General features: G+C 32.9%; 1 protein-coding gene across 2 annotated transcripts in view; it reads right to left on the reverse strand.

Annotated features, from left to right (window-relative positions):
• LOC128186374 (uncharacterized) overlaps window positions 1–25,272 on the reverse strand; it is a 46,033-nt gene that overhangs the window by 16,659 nt on the left and 4,102 nt on the right. For both annotated transcript variants that reach the window (XM_052856177.1, XM_052856176.1), the window contains exons 2-4: window positions 23,313–23,379; window positions 22,061–22,253; window positions 19,593–19,810 (exon numbers count right to left, since the gene is read on the reverse strand). In XM_052856177.1, coding sequence (XP_052712137.1) covers window positions 19,593–19,810; window positions 22,061–22,253; window positions 23,313–23,379 — 478 coding nt within the window. The remainder of the gene's footprint in view (window positions 1–19,592; window positions 19,811–22,060; window positions 22,254–23,312; window positions 23,380–25,272) is intronic.

The following is a 25,272-nucleotide window of genomic DNA, read 5'->3' on the forward strand; positions in this document are numbered from 1 at the left end:
TAAAGCTATCATTTTTTGAAAATATTTCGAATTTGTGGCCTGATTATATATAAATTAGAGCTGCGTTGGTGCATCTATTTACCCAAAATGGACCAAAATATAAACAAATGAATTTAAAAATTTTGACAAAATTAGTTTTAAATGACTCATTTTTCAATTCTAATCGGGTCCTTTTGAAAAATCTTGAACAACACACATTTTATTTTTTATGGGGAGGGGGGGGGGGGTGCCGGTAAAGGACATGTATTGCTTGTGGCAGTTGTGCTATACTCTCATTTGTTATAGTAGGTAATACTACACATTGATATAAAATGAAAGTTTCCAATTACACTGTACATAGCTTCTATCATGCATTTTGACCCGTGCGATAGTTTAAAACAATTTTCAAAGCATTTTATATAATTCAACCGATATTTTTGGAATATTTTTTTTTTGGATCCCCGCCTGATACGTCCGCCTCCTTGTACATTAGAATTACATGTACGTTGACCATATGTACACATTAACTTAATCGGCTATGTTATGTGACGATAACATTTTTTATCAATGTATTTGCAGGATAGGTAACAAACAACAGCCTATTTGTTGGTTTTCGCACTGATTATTTGAGATAATTTGCCGCCATCGTTTATGCCTTCCCCACACCACTCACAGTTTCTTTATTTGGTGTTCTGTGTGTATGGCGACAAATTGGTAAAGAAGAAGGTACAGTTTCTTTCAATATTTGCACTAAAATTCAAAAGTTGTTTAAATCTTATATTAGTACACATGTACCAATTTGGACATGTGTATATATAAAGTACCAAGTTAAACACTTTTATCTTGTTTCAATAAATAGTTATGACTTAAACATTTTAAGATATTCCTAAGATTTGGTAAAAATGATGAAAAATGGCACATTTTCTCATAGTTTTTTGAAGAGGAAAATGTGTCCCTAGCCGTCGCCCACAACGAAATCAATATATTTTATGTGATATCACATGATAAAGTTTTAATGCGAGTGTCATTGTGGGCGACAGCTGCTGACATGTTTTTCTATTTAAAAAACTACTAAAAAATTGGTGTCTTCTGCTCAGTTTAATGAAAATTACGTGAAAATGCACTGTTTTGTCTAATCGGATAACTATATATAGATTCTTATTCTATGGGTATTCTTTTGTAAATAAACGTTACATTTCAATTTCTTGTGATATCTTTAAAATCACTCTAAAACAGGGCAAAATATGATTGAAATTGTACATAGTTCTTTGCACCACTCGCCCCTTGTAGCTTCACCCTAATTACATTTTATCTGGCTAAGTTTAATGTAGTAGTATATTAAGTACACACATCTTTGCAGTGCTTATTTACATCTTTAGAGAGTTACTTACATACAAAGTAAACATTTTTATGATTTATATGTAATTATTGTCAATTTTGGTGCGGGGGGGGGGGGGAGGAAACTACAGAGAAACTTAACTTGGCTGTGATACATATGCCTGTCTCTACCTTCTATTCTTTCTTGTTGATATATCAATGAATAAATTATAACAAAATACAACAATTAATTTTGAAAAATTCATGCACAATCAAATTTTTTAAAAAGTTTTACTGTTTTCTGCACAAGAAATCGGCAATGTGAACAAATTGGCACCCTAGCATCCCTACCTTTAATTGTAGAGAGTATGTATCCTTCTATATTGAATACAATGCTAAAAGTAAGATTCATAATAAGTTGTTTACTCAAGAAAAGGAAAAAAAATGCATTAATTAATACTTCCGTGTGATGTGATAACATCTCAATGATCAGTTTATAAACATAGTACTAGTGTATGCCTGAGTGTATACATACATAAAAACGAAAGTAATGCTTATATTTATTGGTGAAACCGGTACCGGACTGATTATTATATTTAGATTATTTAGATACTAATCGGCATACGCGGATCTCGAAAGGAGGGGGTCAGGGGGTCTGGACCCCCTCCTCGGGGAAATTGGAGCTTATTAAATTTACATAGTAAAATTATTCAAAATTGGCCTAGGACCCCCCTACAGGAAGAATTAGCTCCGCTTAGGAAGTTCTCTACCATAACTGCATTTTTACACAAAAGGGGTGAATAAACCCGGGGTTTAAACTATTATTGGTGGTGAAATACCCCAGGGTTCAAACGCATAAGGCCAGGGCAAACAAAATCACTTAGATCCGCGAAGCACACTGCATTATTACTAATCTACTTAAATATTCTGTGTAAAAATAAATACCAATAATTATTAAGTTAGCTAGGGAGAAGTGAACATAGCATTTATTATAATTTGTATATAAGAGCATGTACGAATGATCTTTATTTAGAACAGTTTGATGTCGCTAGGATACATATTTTCAGATCCTTGATTTGATTGGTTAATTTAGATATTGAATCTCGAATTTCGAATCTTGAATCTCGTATTTCGAATCTCCTATTTTGAATCTCGAATCTATAGTGATCCTTCTCGGCTTTCGTATGATGGCGTACCGTGCAACTGTCCATAAAAGTACTAAATGTGCTCCAAATATTGTAATGCTCGGAAAAGAGATAATGCTATCAATTGATGTCATAGCCGGTTCATCCCCTATGCAACATCAACACGACGGATGTTACAATTCCGTCGTAGAATAGATACGGAACGCAATAGAAATTAAATTTTCAATAGTTCATGAAAACTTGAAGTCAAGTTTTAAAAAGACAAAATAGGTATTATGATACCAAGTTAAAACCTCAAGCTTTTTCACCAGATGACTAGGTATAATGCCTTCGCAGGGCACAACAAAAAATAGGCTACTGATGGACTGGACCATATGCTGTTGCGCAGAAGTTGTCCGATATAACATACGTTATTGAAAATTCATTCATTGGAAAAACATATGTGGTTTGTGTTGACCAACTGAAAAAGCTCATAGGCGACGGAGTATCAGGATATCAGTACCATTCTGATTCGGATGAATCGGTAGATTTTGAGCCTGAAAATGAATAAGATGTGAGCTCCAACAAAGAAGGTGACAATGATAATGCTCCAAGAGCATCTCTTCACTCCCAGCCTAGCTCATTCTTGCAATCTGTTAAAAAGTCTCAAAGAGGAAGGCTTTTCAGGCCTGTTTCCAGATATTGTTCCTAAATTCAAAATAAAAAAAAAATGTTCAGGGGGAAGGTGTGTTTTTTGTTTGTTTTTAACACTAAATATATTTACTAGTATATAAATGTAATAAGTACACTGTTGTCAAAAAAAAAAATCAACTGTTGGAGTTACATGTCTGTGTAAGACTTAAATGTAGGTGTGGCGGTAAATGACATGACCTTGATTCCTTACGGTGGAATGGGCGACATGTACTTTCACCATGGGTTTTGCTTTCATTGACTTGTCTTCCCTGCCCACATGTGATGCATTATACTTCATGCATTCTGTCCAGTTGACATATATGAATAACTCTGAATAGTTTATTTTTCGCAGCACGTTAAATGTTGTATAAAACATTAAAATAATTTATAAATTCTAATTATATTAATTACAAATGGGAGACGATTTTCTCAACCTTTTGCAGACATTGAAGAAGTCAACGAAGTGCTACACCATTGCGAAACGAAGTTTCTTCAGGTGAAGTTTGACCCCAAAGGCATGGCTTGTCCTGTGAGTGGATGCAATTGGATAATGGTTTATACCAAGAACAAGTTCATCCGACACTGGGAGGAGAGGCACAGAATACAAGCAATAAACTTCTTGTGCCCGGTAACTGGTTGTTTGGCAGAGAGCCGCCGATATGAAGGCTCACCTGAAGACAAAGCGCGAGAAGGATCCACAACGCCTGGAGGCCGTACTACTAAAATCTCAGTCGCTGTGAGGGAAAATGAGGGTTATATCGACCAAAGACTATTTATTTTCAAGAGTGCCTCAGTCATTGAAGCGACAAAGACAGTGCATGAGATTGCGGAGACGGTTCGGAGTGACAAGGACCGGACAGGGAGCGACGAGGTCCAGATTCAGAGTGACCAGGATCAGACTTCAATCAAGCGGCAGAGTATTTGCTAAAGGAATACCGGGACAGAAGCACTGTTAAGAGGAACAGTTCAGGGACCATATGGCAACCCACACCACCTGGAAGGACAACCCCAGCCTGTGTCTCCCTGCCCTGCCAGACACCAGAGAAGAACTCAGAGCTGTCTGGCATGGATTTGTAACAGTATGGATCAACTTGGTGGGGCAAGGGAAATCGCGAAGAGGAGACTCTACGGTCTTGAAAGAGGAGAACTGCATCGTAAGAGAGAGGCCCAGAGGTTGTTGGAAAACGAAACTTGGAATTGCTAAAGGAAATTCGATGGTAGAAAAAGAGAGATGCCCTTTTTCTAGAGGAAAAGCGAAAAAGCGAATTGACTTTAAGTGAAGTGAACACTCTATTCTTTTATTGTTTATTAATTTAATTTATAATTTCTTTGTACATGTATTAACAACAATTTAGTAATCGATATAATGGCATGTTTGAATAAGCTGTTTCTTTTGCAATTGTATGTAAGATGTTAATACGTATTGTAATTTATTATGATTGTTTTTGACTATTGTGGAATCCCAACTAGGTCTTAACGGAGGGCTAAGTGTGATTGTTTTTCCTTATGTTTATTTTAGAGTTATTTCCCTTTGACCTGACCCGGCGTGGCATGCGCCTGCCGGGATTGTAGATCCGACCGGTCGGGGTATATTTAGTCAATCTTTAACTTTAATAGATCAGATAGAGACGTACTTTCGAGGAATGGGGCTAAATTTCGTATTTAACTTTTATTGACGCTAAATATCACATCCCCTGGCTATTTATATGACATTTCATACCTGTTACGTTTATATTTGTTTATGTCTGTTATTCATTACAGAAATTTTTTTTTCAAAACACTATATATATTCTTTATCCTTTTGAACTCGGATCACATAAATACGTAAGGACTTAACCCCTAGACGGTCCCGTCACATATAATTTAGAAATTAAATGTAAACTGTATTAAAGGGACTTGGACACGATTTGACTTAAAATTTTCAAATCTTATTTTCCCATTTTCAATGTTTATACTGATAAATATAGAAATTTACAATGCTATGTCAAAATTTAAAAGTCAAATATCAAGTTATAAGCAAGATACAGAGTTTATAATTCTTTGTTTTGTAAACAAAGCTCGAAAATGTCATTTTTTACAAATGTGTTGTATTGGTGTTAGTTTCAATCAAATGTATCTTTCTGTTGTTGAAAATAGTATTTATGAAGATATTGAATTAGTTTAAATTGTTTCTTGCATGTCATTTTGTCTAGGAAATGGTAATTCTCTACATTTCATTTTTGTAAACAACAATAAGACTCGAGCTTTGTTTACATAACAACAAATTTTTACCTCTGTATTTCGCTTGTAACTTGACTTTAACGTTCAATATTTTGGTCAATCATTTAAAATGCACCAGTTAACCACTTTATACATAAAAAATAAAAATAAAATGTTTGATCTCAAATCCTGTCCAAGTCCCTTTAAGCTTTGTTTAGTTTTTCATTTTTGTTTATATTTTATAGATACAAAAAACTTAACACATAAATATCTGACATTCAAATCGGTCGTGTGGCACAAAACGAAACTTTAGGATCGGCCAAAACAAAAAACCTATCGCACTTAAATGGTTAAAAACGTATTCTATTTCATAGTGCACTGCAACATAGTTACTAAGAATCATGTAAGGTTCATGATGTATGTGATGAAAGTAGAAAAACAGAACTGATTTCTGACTTTTTGAGATGCCAGATAAACATAAACTAAAGCATATTTTAGCATCAGAAAAACCGTATTTTTGGTTAAAAGTAAATTTTTGTAGGCAGAAATTTGTTTATTTTGTTTATTTTTATTGTCAACTTTATCAGAAAACTAAAACTACAAAAATATTTTAAAATTAATTGTTGGGAAAAGAAAAAACTATGGTATTCAGACATACAACTGATAGAAAAGTCAGAAAAAGAGTTATTTCCCCTTAGCATCGATAACATATTTGTATAAGAAATTGGAATTTTAGGATACAATTAAGCTGCGAAAATATCTTATATATTTATTCTGTGTGATTATATTCATAAAATAGTCATAGTCATAAAATAGATAAAACTATCTTGTACAAATCTTAAAGAACTCAAAGTTTTACAAAAAAGTATGACATCACAGAACACTGGATCTACTTTAATGCCAAAAGTTTTTGGTATTGGTCTTGTGGTTCTGTAGTATGTAAAATGTTTCCCACTCCAAAGCCTTTATATAACAAATAGCATTACATTGACCCGTTTAGAAATTGTTATAAAAGTTAACGTTTTTGTTTTTCTACAGGTTCATATCAAGAAACATATTTGAAAATAAGGAATTTGAAAATGTAAATATAAGATCTTGATTTTAAAGCTGTTTCTGTTCTGATATTAAACAAAATAATGCAAGTACTGGTAAGCGATTAGCAAGCCTGTTTTCAATTTGTAAACAAGAGGCCCAGGGGCCACATCGCTCACCTGAGCAACAATTGCCTTAATTCTGATCAAATTAGCATTACAGTATCAAAATATATTGACAACTGAGTACAGTAGATCTTGCTAAAAAAAATTGAAAATCTGCCAATTTTTATCAACCTCTTATTTTTTGGTAAATACCAAGCCCCTTTTGTTGTTGTACCTGTAAGAAGATTTTTCTCTATTCCTATATACCCCCCCCCCCATTTCATGGCCCCATTTTTCTCTAGAGAATCATGGTTTCATCAGACTTAAATCTGCATAACCTTTGCTTTCACACTAAGTACTGAGTTTTGAACTGAACACTTTCCCAGAATATTTTTAAAGATTTTCTCTTTAAATTCCTATGTAAAAATTCAAACCGCCATCACGGTCCCGCCCTACCACTAATGACTGTGATTTTGCAAACTTGAATTAACACTACCCAAGGATGCCTCTACACATGTTTAAACCCTTTCTGGCCAAAAATTCTTTAAAAAGAAGATTTTAAAGATTTTCTCTATATATTCCTAAGTAAAAATTCATCCCCCATTGTGGCCTCACCCTACCCCTGGACTATTATTTAAACAAACTTGAATCTATATGATCTGGGGATGCTTCCACTCAAATATGGCCTTTCCAGGCCTAATAGTTTTGAGGAGAAGACTTTTAAAGATTTTCTCTATCTATAAAAATTCATCCCCCATTGTGACCCGCCCTACCCCCAGGGACCATGATTTGAACAAACTTGAATCTACACTTCCTAAGGATGGTTACATGCCAATTTGAGATTTCTTGGCCAAATATTTTTGAGAAGAAGATTTTTAAAAGATTTCCTCTATATATTCCTATATAAAACTTGATCCCCCAATTGTGGCCCCACCCTATCCCCGGGGACCATGATTTGAACAACCTTGAATCTATACTATCTGAGGATGCTTCCACTCAAATTTGAGCTTTTCTGGCCTAATAGTTTTTGAGAAGAAGATTTTTAAAGATTTTCTCAATATATTCCTATGTAAAACTTGATCCCCCAATTGTGGCCCCACCCTACCCATGGGAACTATGATTTGACAAACTTGAATCTACACTACCTGAGGATGCTTCCATTTTAATTTGAGCTTTCCTGGCCTAATAGTTTTTGAGAAGAAGATTTTTAAAGATTTTCTCTATATATTCTTATGTAAAACATGATCCCCCTTTTGTGGCCCCACCCTACCCCAGGTGACCATGATTTGAACAAACTTGAATCTACACTTTCTGAGGATGCTTCCACTCAAATTTGAGCTTTCCTGGCCTAATAGTTTCTGGAAGAAGAGACTTTGAAAATTTTCTTAATAAATATTGACATTTTTTTTTACTTTTTTAATCTTTAGTTTTTAAGATCTGTGTACAAACATAGAATTGTGAGCAAATCTCTGTATCTTGCTTATAATTCGAAGCTTAACACTCAAATATGGTTAGTAAATAGAAATTGTACACAATTAAAACACAAGAAACATGCACTTTAACAAATAAAGAACACAATTTATTTTTTCGAAATGAATCATATATATACATGTTCATGTATATACCTACATATTTCCGACAGCGATATCAAACTCTATTTAAACTGAATAAACTCGAGAAAAAGCCGAGCATCTCAACAAAACCTATTGCATTAATCTACCATTACGCAAAATATAATGCCGAATTACCGATAGAATGAATTGTATTTCAGTACTTTTTTGATACATCAGATTTTGCTTAATTTGCGCAGGTAAACAGTTAAGTGTTTGATTTACCGAAGTCTCTGTTTGATTTGATACGTAAAAATCACGAAATACAGACGATAGTTCCCAGGTTACAAAGCATAAATAATGAAAACGAAACGAAAATCAGAACAAGCTAACACCAACGTCATGTGTGAAAACTTTCAACGCGTTGAAATATTTAGCCTCAATTTACTACACAAAATCGGCACCAATATATTTTGCATGTTTCAAAAATTTCCCATCATTCGCGAACTGTTGCACAACAAGCAAATTCATCATAGTCAGATCGACCCTTTTTCGTATAATGTCATGGCTGCTTTAAACAAAGAACCTCGTTTTAGATGTATGGAATACGAGACTTGGTAAAATGGGTACGCAAACCCGGGCCGTGGCAAAATAAAAGCCGGGGCAGATCGGCAATCGTCAATTCCAAATACGCATTATTTTGCAGCAATATTTACAGCAAATACAAATATACTGGTCCATCATATATCCTGAAATTTTAATGAGATTGGCAGATTAATAACTGCCAATCTTTTGTTTTGCCCAGGCCAAGTCTTGTCTACCCATTTTACCGGATGCCGAATCCGAAGCTATTAAACTGATTGAAACACGCCTTTCCTTTATTATTATTTTCGTAATAACTCAGATTTGAAACAGAATTAGACCTTAATTTTTGCAATTTATATTTTCCTTCCCATAAGGATAATTTATGCTAAACTTCGTTGAATTGGAATCAGTAGTTCTTGAGAACAAGATTTTTTAAAATGCACCCCCCTTTTTCTACAGTTTCAAGGTTTTCTCAGCTTTGAATACAGATCGGACTTTTATTTCTGCAATTTATATTTGCCCTCCCATAAGGATGCTTTGTGCCAAATTTGGTTGAAATTGGATAAGCGGTTTTAGAGAAGAAGTTCAAAATGTAAAAAGTTTACAGACGGACAGACAGACGGACAGACGGACGGACAGACGGACGGACGGACGGACGGACGGACGGACGACGGACAAAAAGTGATCAGAATAGCTCACTTGAGCTTTCAGCTCAGGTGAGCTAAAAAAAAAACATGCACTAAAGTAACACGGTGACCCAAAAATAATTAATTAGATTTTTGATAATTACGACGGAAATAAGAAGAAATATCGAAATTCGGTCAAACGGGATTTTTCATGCAATAAAAGTCATAGCCTATATATTTACAATTCGTTAAACCTCAACCGAAATTGCAAATGTAAACAAACTGACTTGTTCTGGTCATTGATTTGAGTATTACGTGATTGCAAATGCTTTCTGAAAATAGTTACTGTGAGATTGGCGCACTGAGAAAAGAAATGGTATATGAAGCTATTCGATCTCTGTAGCAAAAAATAAGCATTTAAGTTTCACCGAGAGGCTGCTTTATTATGATACATGTAAACTGCTACGCTACAGTATTTGCATTTTCATGCGTTTGGTGATTATTAGCGGAAGTGAACATTTTAGTTCAAGCTTGAAGCTTTTATAGTTTAAGTTGTAGTTAGCCAAGTATGATACTCATTGGCTTTCTACTTATTAATAAATGCTATCCAACATTCCCGAACGTACCGTAGTAGTCTCTCGTATTAGATTTATATTTGTAATTTGTAAAGTAAATGTTCCTGAAAATCATATGCCATTGGCGAATTCAGGAAAAAACTAAAGTTTTTACATTACTCAAGTAAACGCTTAATAAAACTAAAAAATGAAACGAAAATTCAAGTTGTAATTTAATTGTTAAAAAAGGGACATGTTATTTAAATGAGAGTCTCGGATTTTCGAGACGTCTCGGATTTCCGAGACAATTTGGTTACATGCGGAAGTTTTAGCACGGACGGTCCGAAGTAATTTTGATCACATTCATTAAAAACGTGTTGAAATCTTATATAGAGTAACACTCCATATTCTAGACCACTATTGTGTGGAGTTCCAGCACAATAATCTTAACATGTGGTTTATTCCAGCACTATTTGAACAACCATATCCAGAACCTGAACAGGCATTGCGTTATAGATTACAAAGAAATGGTAATGACATGACTGACAAATAAACATTGATTTGCACATTAAATCTGTAAAGATGCGTTCAAATATATATAGTCCAGCAATTGCTTAATTATCGAGATTAAGTAAAGAAGATATTTGATTCAAAGTGGGTGGGTTTAAAATAGTGTGAAAAAAGCCTCTTGAATTTTTTTTGTTATACAATCTATTGCGCGCGTTGAACTAAGTGAGGAAAAATGTTTTCATAGCACCTGGTACATTATAAATATATAATCTATATAGTTCAATTTAGAAATCTTTTATTTTGAACTATGAATGTAATACAAGCTTAAAGGGGCCCACGGGCAACTTCGTTCTCCTGAACTTTTATGGAGATCATATCCTCAGAACTATGATGGATCTTCTGATCAATCTTATTGCCCTGGGCATCAACATATTACAGGTTACAAAATTCTAAAATGAACTATAATTAAATGTAAAAAAAAATGAAAGAAGGTCGCTGTGACCTTATGGATGAGAAAGTATTAGGATGCTAATAGATATAGTAATATAACTAAGTATAGCATTGTATTTCTTGAACAAATTTTAAAAACGTTATTCCTATATTTTTTTATGAACAAAACGATTAAGAATTGTAGATAGCACTTTAATCTATGAATCATCTGGCACTCGCATTAAAAATATTCTATACAATTACATTTGAAATTGAAATTGAAACGAAATAATTATATTTAAATACAAAATTGAAACGAAATAGTGGAATTCGATAGCTAGATTCCCACAGGCTTAGACGGCCACCTAAGTACCATAGCCTTTAGATTGAAATGACCGAGAGTTACATGTTTGTATATCAGACTCCTCTGACTGTTACCACCGCTTTTGTTATTTAATGTTTGAACATAAATTCATGAAAATGGGGGGTGGGGGGGGGGGGCAAGAGTTTGAGGAGGAATCTCACATTTTCTATACCCTAGCAACAATTGTAAACGTTTAGTAAAAAGAGACTTGCAGGCCCCTATTGGTCAATCTTTAATTATATTTAGTCTCATTTATAATGCACACAACATACGTACAGCTTATTTTAGCAAGCAAAGGAAATAAGAACATAAACTATACTGCCTTATCATCTCTTCACAAAATAATAATTCTCAACTTCTCTTACATGGGCAGTGAATGTCAAAATCCAAAAACAACAATGCAATTAGTTTATCTCCCACAACTATACATGATAGTATAGAAGATAATATTATAAAATCAATACATTTTTACTATGTGGCCATCTTTGACCCGTCCAAGGACCTAAACCACCTGTTCCGAAGGACACAAATTTTTAAATTAAAGGTAGATGGCTTCCTGAACATCATAACCATTCATAAAGTATATCCCCCACAATTGGGAAAATGGAAAAGATTTTCTAAAATGTAATACATTTTCACAACATGGACATAATAGCATCGCCTAGGGCCTGAACCGCCGAAACAGAGGCCATTTATTTCACAATTTAGGATGAGGACTTCATGGACATCAGAATCAGAATTTAGTAGAGGGCTAAATGAGCGTGTTTACCAATATTTAGTTTTTTTCCTTACATGTATGGGGGTAGAGAAGAAGATGCATATTTTGCCTCACCGTGGTGTAAGGGTAATAATTTTCACAATTTAGATTCCTTTTCTCCTAAAGATGCTTCATACCAAAAATGCAACAATTGACCTAATACTTTTCAAGAAGTTAAAGATATATAATTGTTAACGAACGACGCACGATCGAAGACGCACAAACAACAGACAAATTATCTTTATGACCAGTTGCATTAGGTCACCTGAGTGACTCAAGGGACCAAAAGTTTGCAAATATTACATTTGAACTATTTCAATGGTAATTTAACTATTTCAATGGTAATTTAACAAACCTCGAACAAAATCAGATATAGTTGGAATATATCACAATTTTGCAAAATATGTTAATATTGGGATTTCTGAAAGTTCCTAAAGAGAAGATTTTTTTTTAAATACATGAACCCTATTTTCACTGTTTCGCAATAATCTCCCTTTTAAATCAAAGTACTGATAGTACTGTTAGACGGTGGCGCCGTTTGAAAGTGGCATATTACATGTATGATATTTAGTTATTATTGTTGTCGAAAATCCAAAGCCAGTATCCCATACATGTACTAATACTAAACGCTTACTCGCACAACTGGTCGTGAGTTTTCTACATGAATAATTCTGTGGAAATTGTAGTTGTGATCACAATCCACACTTTATAAATGTTGTCGTCTCTCTTTATCGTCATCTTTTGGGGAAAACCCATAGATTTATCACAGTAGCCTTTGTAGTATAGAAGTTTGTATCTTTATGTTTGTATCTATATCAGTTGACATTAAAACTCCGTTTTAGGTAATACATGTACTACATGTTTGTATTTTGATTGCCCCAGAATGACTCATTAAATATGTGGGTTGCCACCACATATTGAATGAATAATTAAAATCAAATCCAAAGCGATTTCATCACAGTACGCCGAAATATTTGAATGTATAAAGAAGGGGATTTTTGGGTTGTTTTCCCTTTTGACATTTGGGTTGACCCCGTAAAGGGGAACAACTTTTGAAAAGTGTGGATTGGATATAATAAATGGATAAAATACTTATCAGGTTTTTCCTGATTATTTGGTAGACATGTAGTATGTTTATTGTCCCTCTCGACAGCATTTTCCGTCAATTTCTTCACGGGGAAAAAGTTGCAGTTTTGTACAGCTGTGTATATAAATATCATTTTATTCTTTGCATGTACTATATACACTATATCTAGGGTTCGCAAATCCCAGCAATATTTCCGGAAAGCTATAGTTTTGTAGCTCAGCAGAAAACAACAGTCATCTATGAAGCACATTTTTTGCCTTCATGTTTCATTATTTATCGCAAAAATAGCATGGATGTATACGCTATGGCTGATGTAGCATTTCGTTGAGTAATGACACTTTCTAGCCGTTGTGTATTTCGATTGCGAGTCGCAACAAACTGGCGCATTTATATATAAGGCCTGCCTATTATGGAAACAAATGTCGAAGAAAGCTCATAATAGAGTTGTACTCGCGAGATAAAAATTAGTTGAGAACAAAAGGGGCGATATTTACGTACATGTGTAATAATGTTATCTGTTAGTGAAAAAATCCCCCCAAAACCAAAGAAAAGGTTCTCTAATAGCAGAGACGTCGACGGGCGCATATGGATTTAAGTCACAGAATGAGATTGTACTTCGCTCATCAAATTGCGTTATTCAGTTTATTGCGAAAAAAATCGTCAGAAACTGGTTAGTGAACAAAACTATTATCTCTTACATTACCGTTCACAATGTACAATAAATGTATATGGAATATTGCATGAGTTAAACCGATTGTTTTTCCTCACAAAAAAAGCTAGCGTTTGCTGCAAATTATTTAGAGATACACGAGCTGACACGCCGTGAAATCCATAAGACGTTTTACAGCATATGTCTTCAATCCCTTATTTGCTTACAAAAAATCTGAACTGAAAATCTTTGAAACATCGTAAAATGTGGTTTGTTTATATATGTAAAATTGTAAAATGGCGACTCGATTTGCACGTGAATATTACAATCCGAGGTCGATCGATTAGCGTGTTTGAGAAAAAGTCAGTAGCAAGTAAAGTGTCAAATTCAGTAGTAAATATTGTCTGATGAATATTGAGGTTCCTGTAATAAAATTGATGTTCCTACAGACTGAGTGGGTTACAAAATAAGGTTCATGTAAATCACAGGTCTGTCCAAAATTAAACACATTTGTATCGTAAATTTCAAGTTTTTTGTGTGTTTGAAAACACATGCACACTTGTAGAAGAAAGTGTGCCATTGATCGGTTGAAGTTCAATAAAATGTAATTTATGTAATATTTATTGTCAGTGTCTGTTGTGAATTCTTTGGAATAAGCTACAACAAAATAAATATTCTGCCTCAACTAAAATTAATGCGTTGAAAAATTGCTGAAATATGAAATCGCAAACCTGTTTAAATAGTGTGTTTCTGACAATTATTTACATCATAAAAAAACAAGACGCGATTATTGTGAGATCTCTTAGCAAATTATCGCAGTGATATAGTTTATGCAGCCCTGATACAGAGTTTAACGTCACAACTGGCAGTTGGTGCATAAATTATCGATACCGCGTAAGCAGACAGGGTAACGGCCAATTTAAAATAAAACACAATTTCATAAATTATTTAAACATATGTACAAAATAATTAGCAGCTATAATGCTTAAAATATCTGATAAGACTAAAATTAGTCCTCATACTAAAATCGACACATAGAAAAAACATTGTCTGTAGCAGAGTTATCGTTCCTTATCCGCTAGGGTCCCTGTGAGAAATACTCTTCCGGTCAGGACGGTAGCAATAGACCATGGCTATTTATAGCCACCGTCTAAAAAGGTTTTTCCCTTTTTTATCAATTTAGATTTGTCTTCCTATGAGGATATTTCGTAGTAAGTTTCGTTAAATGTTTGAGCTAGAGCCACGAAGCATCAAAAATTGCCCTATTATTAAAAATTACGATATTTTGGTAAAATATAGGGTAGAATCTTACTTTTTCATAACTGCTTTTCTTTTTTCGATATCTATCATACTTTTTTATAAACGGAGTTTACAATATGACATTGTTTTGATGAAAAATGTAGAACAGACGTCATTTTTTGTTAAGTAACGTCATGAAATGATAAAACTACGTATGACTTGAATCTAATAAAATAAACAAAAAACAAATAAAATTATCATGTAGACATTATAATTGATTTATTAAAATAAATTTATTGATGAAAATACCATTAAAAACTTATTCACAATAAAGTTTAAAAAATATTACAGGGACCAGTGCTGAAGGTCAATATAACGGCGGTACATTTAAATATGTCGGTGTCTAAGAAGTTCTTTTTTCTGCAATTTGAAACTGCATGAAGTAATGCTGATGATGTGCAGTGTATCACCAAGGATTAATCATTGAATTCTACCAATGTTATCACAAATTATTAAAAATAAATATATAGATATGACAGAGATACGGTAATTGAATTTAATAGAGATATATGTATTCTCGCATTTTGATGCATTACTGTAACAGTCTGTGTACATTATTCTACATGATTATTGCTTCGATATGTTCACCCAATCTTGGCGCTTTACAGCAGTTAGATGCCAGTGTTCAGTCCTTTGAAATGTTTTATTTTCCCATTTTCCCGTGGGCTCACAGTGCGTTCATGTGCACTCACCGTGCGTTCACTTGCGCTCTCCGTTCCGCTCCGTTCCAGCTCATCGTTCACAAAACGCCCACCGTGCGTTCACAAAGATTTCGCCTTGCGCTCACTGCGTTCGTTTAGTGTTAACTTACTTAGTATTGTTTAGTCAGATAACATTATATTTACCTTAGGCTTATAACAATACAAACATGTAGTTTATTGTTATTATTTCCTGATTACCAACGAAACACAATGTAACAATACCTCCCGGGGCACTCAATCGTTCATCTTGCGTTCACATAGAGTACATTTATCGATCAACGTTCACTCTGCGCTTGCGTTTGCGCTCTGCGTTCGCTCACAGTTCACCGTTCATAAGCGTTATCCAAATTCGACTCAGCGTGCACTCACCGTTCGTATAGAGTGCATTCACTGTGCGCTCACCGTTCACGAACTGTTCAAGTGGAAAATAAAACCTTTTAGCGACTGTGTATATGCAATGGATATACTAGTATGCCGAAAGCAGTTCTGTATGAAATAAAATAAAACGGTTTCGAGGCCCGTTATAGGGCCGTGAACTGTCTGATATTTTTTCATACAGAAGTGTTTGAGGCATTTATCGTACTTTTAATCACTGAATATCATTGTTGATTCCTGAGACAGTCCGATTTTAAAGAATAACAGTATTGTAATCACTGGTAATGGTCTGATATTAAGAAACTCTCTAATATATCGGACTGTCACAAGTAAAATTTTTGACTGCTGGAACAAGGAAATGACATTACAGCAGTGTTTTAATGTTCATTAATTAAATGAAAAAAAAAATCGATTTCATTAAAAATATTCCTTATATAAAATGCCATAACATCTATTCATTTACATTTCATTTTTTTCTAGTGATATTAATGTCTTTTGAGAATTGTTACAAGTGATAAGTGATAATCCGTAAATGTCTTGAGAATTAAGATCATATTTCAGAGAGAGAGAGAGAGAGAGAGAGAGAGAGAGAGAGAGAGAGAGAGAGAGAGAAAGAATGTGGGTTTACTATTTTGAAGCGAAGATAGGTTAAAATGAACATTTTTATTTAAAACATCAAGCAGTAGCACATAAATAATGTCGTAAAATTGTCTTGAAAAGTCGAATTCATAGCAAGCATGTAGAATTTGTGTTTTCATATAATATAGATTTGTAATGAAAACGGCCGTAAATCGATTTTTTCAGAGGGTACATGTAGGGGGGGGGGGTGTGAATGGAAACAAATACTGTTTTAAATCTCTCTGTACTCATGGTTGTTTTTTTAAAGAAAGGGCCCGGCAATCTGAATTTTTTCTATATGCCATACAAGAAAAACTTTAATTAGATTTAATACGCATAAAATAATCAAAGATAATTTCAATTGAGAATTTTATAGGCAAAAGTAAGTCACCGATGTACACACATTTAGGGCGATTTTTTCTTTTATTGGACAAATTATCAGCCAAGACATCGCAATTAGGATTAGACTGCTATATAGTGCACATACTGATAATGTATTCTAAGCTGTGTATACCAAAAGCCGTCTTCATCGAAACGGACACAATCGATCTTAAAAGAATGGAGTGTAACTGCATGTAACGGTTCACCGGAAATACATTGACCATGAGACGAATCAACACTGATCAACAGGTGGCTGATAAAGAAAAGACGTATACATTGGCAAAATGTTTTCATGCAAGGGACGATGTCTTAATATTCAATTACAGCTGTACTTAGGAATTAAATAATCAAGTCTTTCGACGGAATAAGTTAAGTTTATCATATATGTACATGTTTACACGTGATGTCGACTGTCTTCAGGAACACATACTTGTGTAAAAAAAAAAATTGCTTGCATCTTTCCTTTCGTTTAATGCATTTCACCGTTTGACAAAAAACCCACAACTAGCAACTTACACATGCTATCGGTTATTCTACATAAAGGTATAGGAATATATATTTACTTACGTACGTACAATGTTAACTTTGCCAATTTAAATTTTTTCTGTTTGTTAGCAGTGTTCGTGTATCTCATATTCTACTGCAATTGAATAATACCGTGGTACATGTACATAGAAATAATGCTTTTTAAAAATGCAGACTTTACTGGTAAATTCTATTGACAAAATACTGAACGAACTCAAGATTCCATGTATATATTCAACTTACGTCGCAAACGTCAAACTATGACTTCATTGATGATGCACGATGTAAGCATGAATACACAGTATAAAATTACTAGATAAAACATGTAAAAGTTCAGTTTATATGCATTTCTTCCTTAAATATTTAATAAAATGATGATTTTGTAAATAATCATAAATAATTCTTTATCATTATTAATTAAATTCTGCTATTTCATTAAAAAGGAAGCAAATAATTACCCAATAAAATAGAGTGGTCAGTTTTATTTTCTGTTACTAACATTTCAAAATTGGTAAAATACACATTGGCCACACTTGAGTACCTCTACGAAATTTTGCAGGCAGAAGCATTTATGCAATATCTCTCAGTTTTAAAAGTTTCAAAGAGGTACTCAAGCGTGGCCACATTCAAATTTGGGAAATACTGCAATTTTCAGCTATTCTTAACGATCATAGCATGTTTGATGATGCGTATGTGCTAAACGGTGGGGCCGAAGTGAAAAAAATTCATATGCATAGAAGCAGAATATTGTGCCCTACATTATAAGTAATTACAATTGTATTGTTTCAAACTTGAGTTTTGTGAAAATTTTATGGCACATTTTAATGCTTCGTGGCTCTAGCTCTTTGGCTAAGTGATTCTATAAATGAATCAAAAATGTTAAGAGCTAACAGACAGAACAGACAGACAGGCGGACAGAAGGACGAACGACGTACAACATGTGATCAGAAAAGCTCATTTGGACTTTCAGTTCATGTGAGCTGAAAATAAAAATAAATATCTACATTTTACAATAAGATAGATTACTATCCTTACTTTCTTGGAACATCAATGTCTATAATACGACTTGGAATAATTAGTTGTAAAATAAATAAAGGTCAGTTTTTTTTAATAATTACAAATTAAAACTTTATTTTTTCTAATATCTTCTAATTGATATGGTGTGCATATAAATAACAAATGTTTGAACTCAATGTGTTTCCAGCATAGGAATACATTTGTAGTTAATATTTAAATTATCTTTCAAGTCAACTTTACATTAAAGAATTCAACCATCCCACAAGAATATTATTGATCATGCTTAATTAAAAAAATCACACGTAAAATAATTTCCATTAAATCCATTTCATGACAATGTACACGTAGGAGAGTAAAATTAGTGTCTACGACTAACAATCAGACATTTGCTTATTTAGAAAGTATACATACATGTATATCGGATTTTCTCATTAATATGTACATTGTAGTATGTATAATCGGATTTTTTGTCACAAAACCACCGATATTTGATAAAATGTGCAATCACTATGTTAGGTAAGGGCCCTCGATATTTCCGAGCCCGATGTTTAAAATCCGATTATATTGGATAGGACATTTTCTTTAAGGACCCGATTCTCAAAAAACTAAAGATGACCTTTTCACCATATTTTCATAGTGGTAGTGGTTTACCACTGGTGGATGACCATTAAAATCTCAAGTTCAAAATATCAAAAAAAATTTGAGTTGTGAACTGTGTTCTAGGATGCAGTTTACTTTTGAATTGTGAATAGTAAACTGCGTTCCAAAAAATTGCAGTTAACATCAGCTTTCCCATATAAAAGCATTCATTTTCTGTTGCACAGACAGACAAAATGTCCATTACCAATATCAAGTTTCTTCGTAAACCAACAGAACAATGATATGTTGACATCAAGATATTAAGATGCTTTTTATATGATGGCAATATGAGAATTTAAACTTACCTGTATTTCACAGTGTCAACAGGATTAAAATTTTAATCAATGAAAATCTTGATTATAACCCGTTAAAACCGTTCGCATCAATTTAATATAACGCTTAATTTTGTTTCTATAACCAAGTACCAATTTATCTGTCGGTGGTTATCAAAAAAGAGATGGAGACAAAATGTTCTTACCATTTTTGAAGTTATAGCAGAAAAAAGATTTTTTGTTGTTGTCACATCTTTCTGCATGGAATTTCGTAGTCGATAAATCAAAATATATACACAAAATATCATCTCTCTTTTGCGATTTGTCCGGAACCAGATCGATGTCAAATGGCTTACAACGACTGTCCATGCTTTCATTGGTGGAAGTGTTTAAAAATGCTCCAATCCATACTTCTACGTTAGGTCTAAAAAGGAAAAAAAAGAATTTTTTTGTGTAGAACCGAAAAAAGACCAGAAATATTGATTTATTTTGGTATGTTAAGAATGGTAACACATAATGATTTGTTGTCAAGTAATCTTCCTACAGGCTATCCCTTATTTACTCTTATCTGTTTCTCTTATCTATAGTTTTTAAGATTTGAAAATACACTAATTTTATTTAAGGAATGAATTCAATTTTTATTTGTTTTGACTTGGACAGATGGGTTGACAACATACTAGCCTATTATAAACATTTACATGTGTATTTATTTAGCATTTTCATCCTTTTGCAAGATATTTTAATCCAATTCTTTGTTTCATTTTGTTGATGGTTCATCATGCAAATTTCATATACGTGGCGTAAGTTTCAGTTTCAATTTATGGTCCATGACACCAAGCTCTAAATATTATCTACTCATAAAGCTTTTTGGTTACACGTTTGAAAAGTGATTATCAGTTCAGTTGGTTCATAATTAAGGGATCATTATACATACGAGTACAGTAATAGAGTTACATACCGGTATTTATTTAACTGGCATGAAGGAGATCTGTCTTATTCTAAATTGTATTACTCAATGTCTTTCTGTTTTTATCATGATTATTGCGGATTTATACAATGGGTTCTTGTAACGTATAGCTGAAACACTGATATTTCAAATCAGTATATTTCTGTATTCAACTTTGTCAGTCACTGTAAGTTTTAATATCTTAGAGATATAATATTTCAATTTTCAAATCTAAAGGTTGGTTTCTACAGTTGTTGATCTTACTAATCTTCACTCAGGTTCAATTAAATCACAGGCGGAGGTCTTTATCCTTTGATAAAAACTAATTCTTAAATATAAAGAATTATGGGAAGTCATCATTCCAAAGTTCGACAGTTGGCTCATACATAACAAGGCAGAGCAAGTTAGGGGTGAGATCAATTAACCTATTCTGAGGATACTTCATCATTCAAGATGCGCAGTTACCTTGTTGTAGGAGTTGTATTAATATCGTATTTTCCAAGATAAAAAGCAAACAGTTACGTATACATGTAGAAATGTTGGTTACTATCAAGCATTAAGTATAGGTTCAGTGTTAACATGGTGTAAGCACTTAATTTGTAATGTGTTGAACTTGGTCACACTTGGTCACACTCAAATGTGTGTATGGATCTACATACTCGGTACATCATCTACCTTTTGCATCATAATGAATTATGGTTAATTTGCATGCATGGATGACAACATATAAGCCTGTTTCACATACGCATTCAGTTATGTATGTACAAGCACTGCAGTTTTGGGGACATTTTGTTGTCATTTAAACTTTTTGGTACCCTGCAACATGCAAGTGTTTATGGTTTTTTATGGTTGACAACATAATAGCCTGCTAAACACATTTAGATATATATACACATATATATGAGAGGCACGTTTGTTGTCATATATGCCTGTTGGCGCTCTGCAAAAGTCGGAGCTTATTTTTTCTATGGTTGATAGCATATTTGCTCATTAAACAATAATTAAGCTTCAGTTTGATAGTACTGCATGTAAATCATCATTGAGGGGCATTTATGCTATGATTTTGTAGTAGTGAATGTTGCATCATTTTGCATTATCACATCTGTTGGATTTTACTTAATGTACGGTTGATAGCATATCACATACTATTGTAATTTTGATTACACTATCAGCTTCTTTTTTTTTTTTTTTTCTTTTTGGGTTAGCGTTCATAGGTTTGTGCAATCATTTATTGTTTTATTTCATTTTTATTTTTTCACAAAAATATTTTTTAGAGCCATATACATTTTTAAATTAAACTATGCCCTTACATGTTGTGAAAGCAAAAGAAATAAGCAATAGAAGTAACAGGGAAAAAATAAAAGAAAAACCCTAATTATTTGCAAAACGTATAATTATGCCAACCCCTATTTAATATTAAGTTTTCGACAATATCACGTTATTTTCATTTCGTAAAACTTCTTAGAGCGTTTCAAAAGCATGTGGCAATGTCATTCCTTAACTGCATTGTAGAAATATTGGTCTTTACTCCTTATATGAGAAATGGGACACATTTGCTCCTTGTTTAGGCAATGGAAGAGTCAATTCGGGGACTTTGATAAATACTGCTCTTATTAAACCAGTAAACCCGAGAAATAAAACTATATCATTTTATAAAAAAAATTATGAAACATTATAAAAAGAAATGTTGGTAGGTTTAATAGGTTTAATAAACAAAAAAATACTTACTTGTTCCAAGAATAATAATGAAAAAAACCAGCGTCAAGTCTTTCCTTGATTAAATGCTCTAAAGCGGATTTAAAAGTAAAAATATCTGATTCCGGTAATACAAGCACTTTGTTTTCCTGCTCACAAATTTTGTATGCGGTGTACCAGTTGACATTAGAAAAATAGAGACGGTGTCCACAACTCACGTTAGGATCTAAAAAATAATTTAAAAAATGTTTTCACTGAAACATATTATGATAGATAGATAGATAGATAGATAGATAGATAGATAGATAGATAGATAGATAGATAGATAGATAGATAGATAGATAGATAGATAGATAGATTGGTTTTCTAAAATTACTGTGACATATTAGAAGAATGAAAAAAATCGAAAAGGCAAGTAAGTTTTATTGAAAGTGTTTTCAATTGACAAATTGTTAATTGTCGTTAATACTGGCAAGTAGAGGCAAGTACTCGCCAGTATTAACGACAATTAATAATCAGAAGCTTGTTTTTCTAACGTACATTTAACTATAATTACTGTTTTTCTAATTATAAAAAAATATATATCACATCATAATAAGTAATTATTTAGCGTTATACAAAATCTTCTTTTTCAAAGTAGCTTCAAATGATAAAAATTAACAGTTGCATTCTTCTGTGGACACTTAATAAATACATGGAATTTACTAACTTAGAGGGAATGTGAGGTCATCTTGTACATTTGAGGATAAGAATGTAAACAATTCTTGAGCTAACTTGTTTCTGCCAGAAACTGGCAAAAAAACTGTTGCCAAAAGGTATAAAAGCAACAAAAATGAAGTCCTACATGTCATTTTGTTTGAAAAGTATTCATACAAGAACAGGACAATGTCTTTTTGATTACTTAAAGCAGCTATTGAACTGTATAGCTACAGACTTATTTTGAAGATTTAAAAATCTGACAAAAAATGAATGGGGTTCATTATTGTCCAAATTCAAGTACCAATGAACAGTGATTCTTGGGTTTTTTCTTTACTCTTAGGCTGTGGCTTTTTTTGAAAGATTGCATCGTTTCCGAAAATGTTTAACACCACGTTATTGATTATGAATTGATGATTATAGTTAAAGATATCAAAATTGGTGTTCTTCTATGGTTAAAAATACTACACAAAATTGCTAACGATATCATTTGTATTTTAAAAGATTACCTACTTGGTAATAATCACAACTAAAATGAATACTGAACGAGTTATTAAAGTAATTTTTTAAAGGGTAAAGGAAAAAGTACCTTCTTCTTCAAACTTTACGGATATTGACATGTTTACCACCAACATCAGAAGGCACAACTTCATCATCTATAAAGAAAAATGATTAAAACATTTGAATAATCATTTGAAATTAAAATACCTGTTAATGATTTCCTTAAGTTTACGCTTAAGATAAAATTAACAAGTATTTTGAATGAAAAATCTTACTGTAACTTAGCAGCTGTATTTTAGCATGAAGTGTATGTAAATTGTATTTTAAACAATACACTTAATTGTGAAAAGTGTTTCCTTACAGTCCATGATAAATGTTTGCATGGCACAATATAAATGAATCTCAATTGATTTGCAGTGCCACGATAAATGTGTTCTGCGTCATATAATGAATCTTTATATGATATAGCATATATGTAATTCCAGTGCTTAAAACGGCTTTGATAACAACCTCATGTTACAATACCAGGAAAAAGTAACATTAAATATCGAGTTTTATCGAACCTTTAGTTATCCCTTCCACTCACGTCACTTTGAGAGGAAAAAACATTAATGAATATTTGATATTGCCAAACATAGCTATTTATTGTTTTATTACTTAAAGGGTACATGCAGCTCAGCCGATGTGGAACTTATGCCATAGAATTTATTTACCATAATTTAATGCAAAAAACCCTTTGAAATCGATGCAAAAAAACGGAGTAACGCCGATTTAAAGTGGGTATTTTTACCTGCATTGAGAAAAAAGAATTAGCGAGGCTTAAGTGGAAGTGACGTCATGAGATCAACAGGGGGAATACGAAATTTCCTTACAAAGCTATACAAAATAAATTCGATTTTATAGCCAAATGATTGACATAGGTCTGATATTTTGACGTATCAAGTTATTTCAAGTATTGTAGATTTAGAGATTTGTATCCGTAATTATTTTGTAACAGTCAGATTTCTTTTTAAAGGATTTAAAACTTTTAAATTATCGTCGCCTTTTTACCGATGAATGCGATATCTTAAAACGCTTGCATGGGCAGATGTTCATTATTCATATTTTGATTACATAATATCCCGTCATTCACGAATGATTCGAGACAATGACACAGGTAAACATGTAAACTAACGGAGCCTACGATTCAGACACGTGTATATCTGGGGTGTGTACACATGGTACACGAGTCTGGTGATCAAAGAAGGAGTTTCGCACTTCTAGACTGGTAAATTGATTTGTGTATAATTGGCTACTCAATTGTTATCAAATAAAACAGAAAAATAAATAACATGTGTATATTCCGGTCAATCAGTGGTTAAAGAATCATGCTAGAGACTATCAATATGTAATATTCAAATAAATGCCTTTATTGTTAGTTATCTAACCACTTAAATAATGACAAAATTTCCAATTCAGCAATTTAATTTTTTTTTTAAATGTAATCAAGTAATTATATCGGAAGTAATTACATTGGTCCTAATTTATTATTAAATAAAGTGCAACTTTCTTTCGAGCCCTATGGTCAGCAACCTAACTCTAACGCCGTAACTCCATATACGTAGCTTAAATTGTTATGCTGACAACGAATCATTATGAAATTCATGTAATTGTATTCTATCCCTATACATGCTATAGAAACAGTACATACTAATAAATGTAGAAGTAAATCGAGTCTTTTGTTACCTTTTGCTTGCATCTGTCACGTACACTTTGAAATAAAACTATAAATAAATAATGTATTATTGCTAAACACAACTCTATGTATTGTCATATCATGAGCGCAAAAATTATAATTCGCCAACTGCTCTTTTTCTTTAAAGTTTGAATAATTAAATGAAATAAAAGTATTTCATAGAGATGTCAATCGATTGCAGAATTGCATATCTGTGAATCTCTATTTGCTCCGGCCAATGGTTAAGTTATATTTTTTCTTCAAAATATAAAAAATATTATGAATATATTGAAGAGTGGGCGGGGTTCAATCAGTGTATAACTTCGGGTTCATT

Source organism: Crassostrea angulata, chromosome 5 (assembly GCF_025612915.1).
Source record: "Crassostrea angulata isolate pt1a10 chromosome 5, ASM2561291v2, whole genome shotgun sequence".
Classification (NCBI taxonomy): Eukaryota; Metazoa; Mollusca; class Bivalvia; order Ostreida; family Ostreidae; genus Magallana; species Magallana angulata.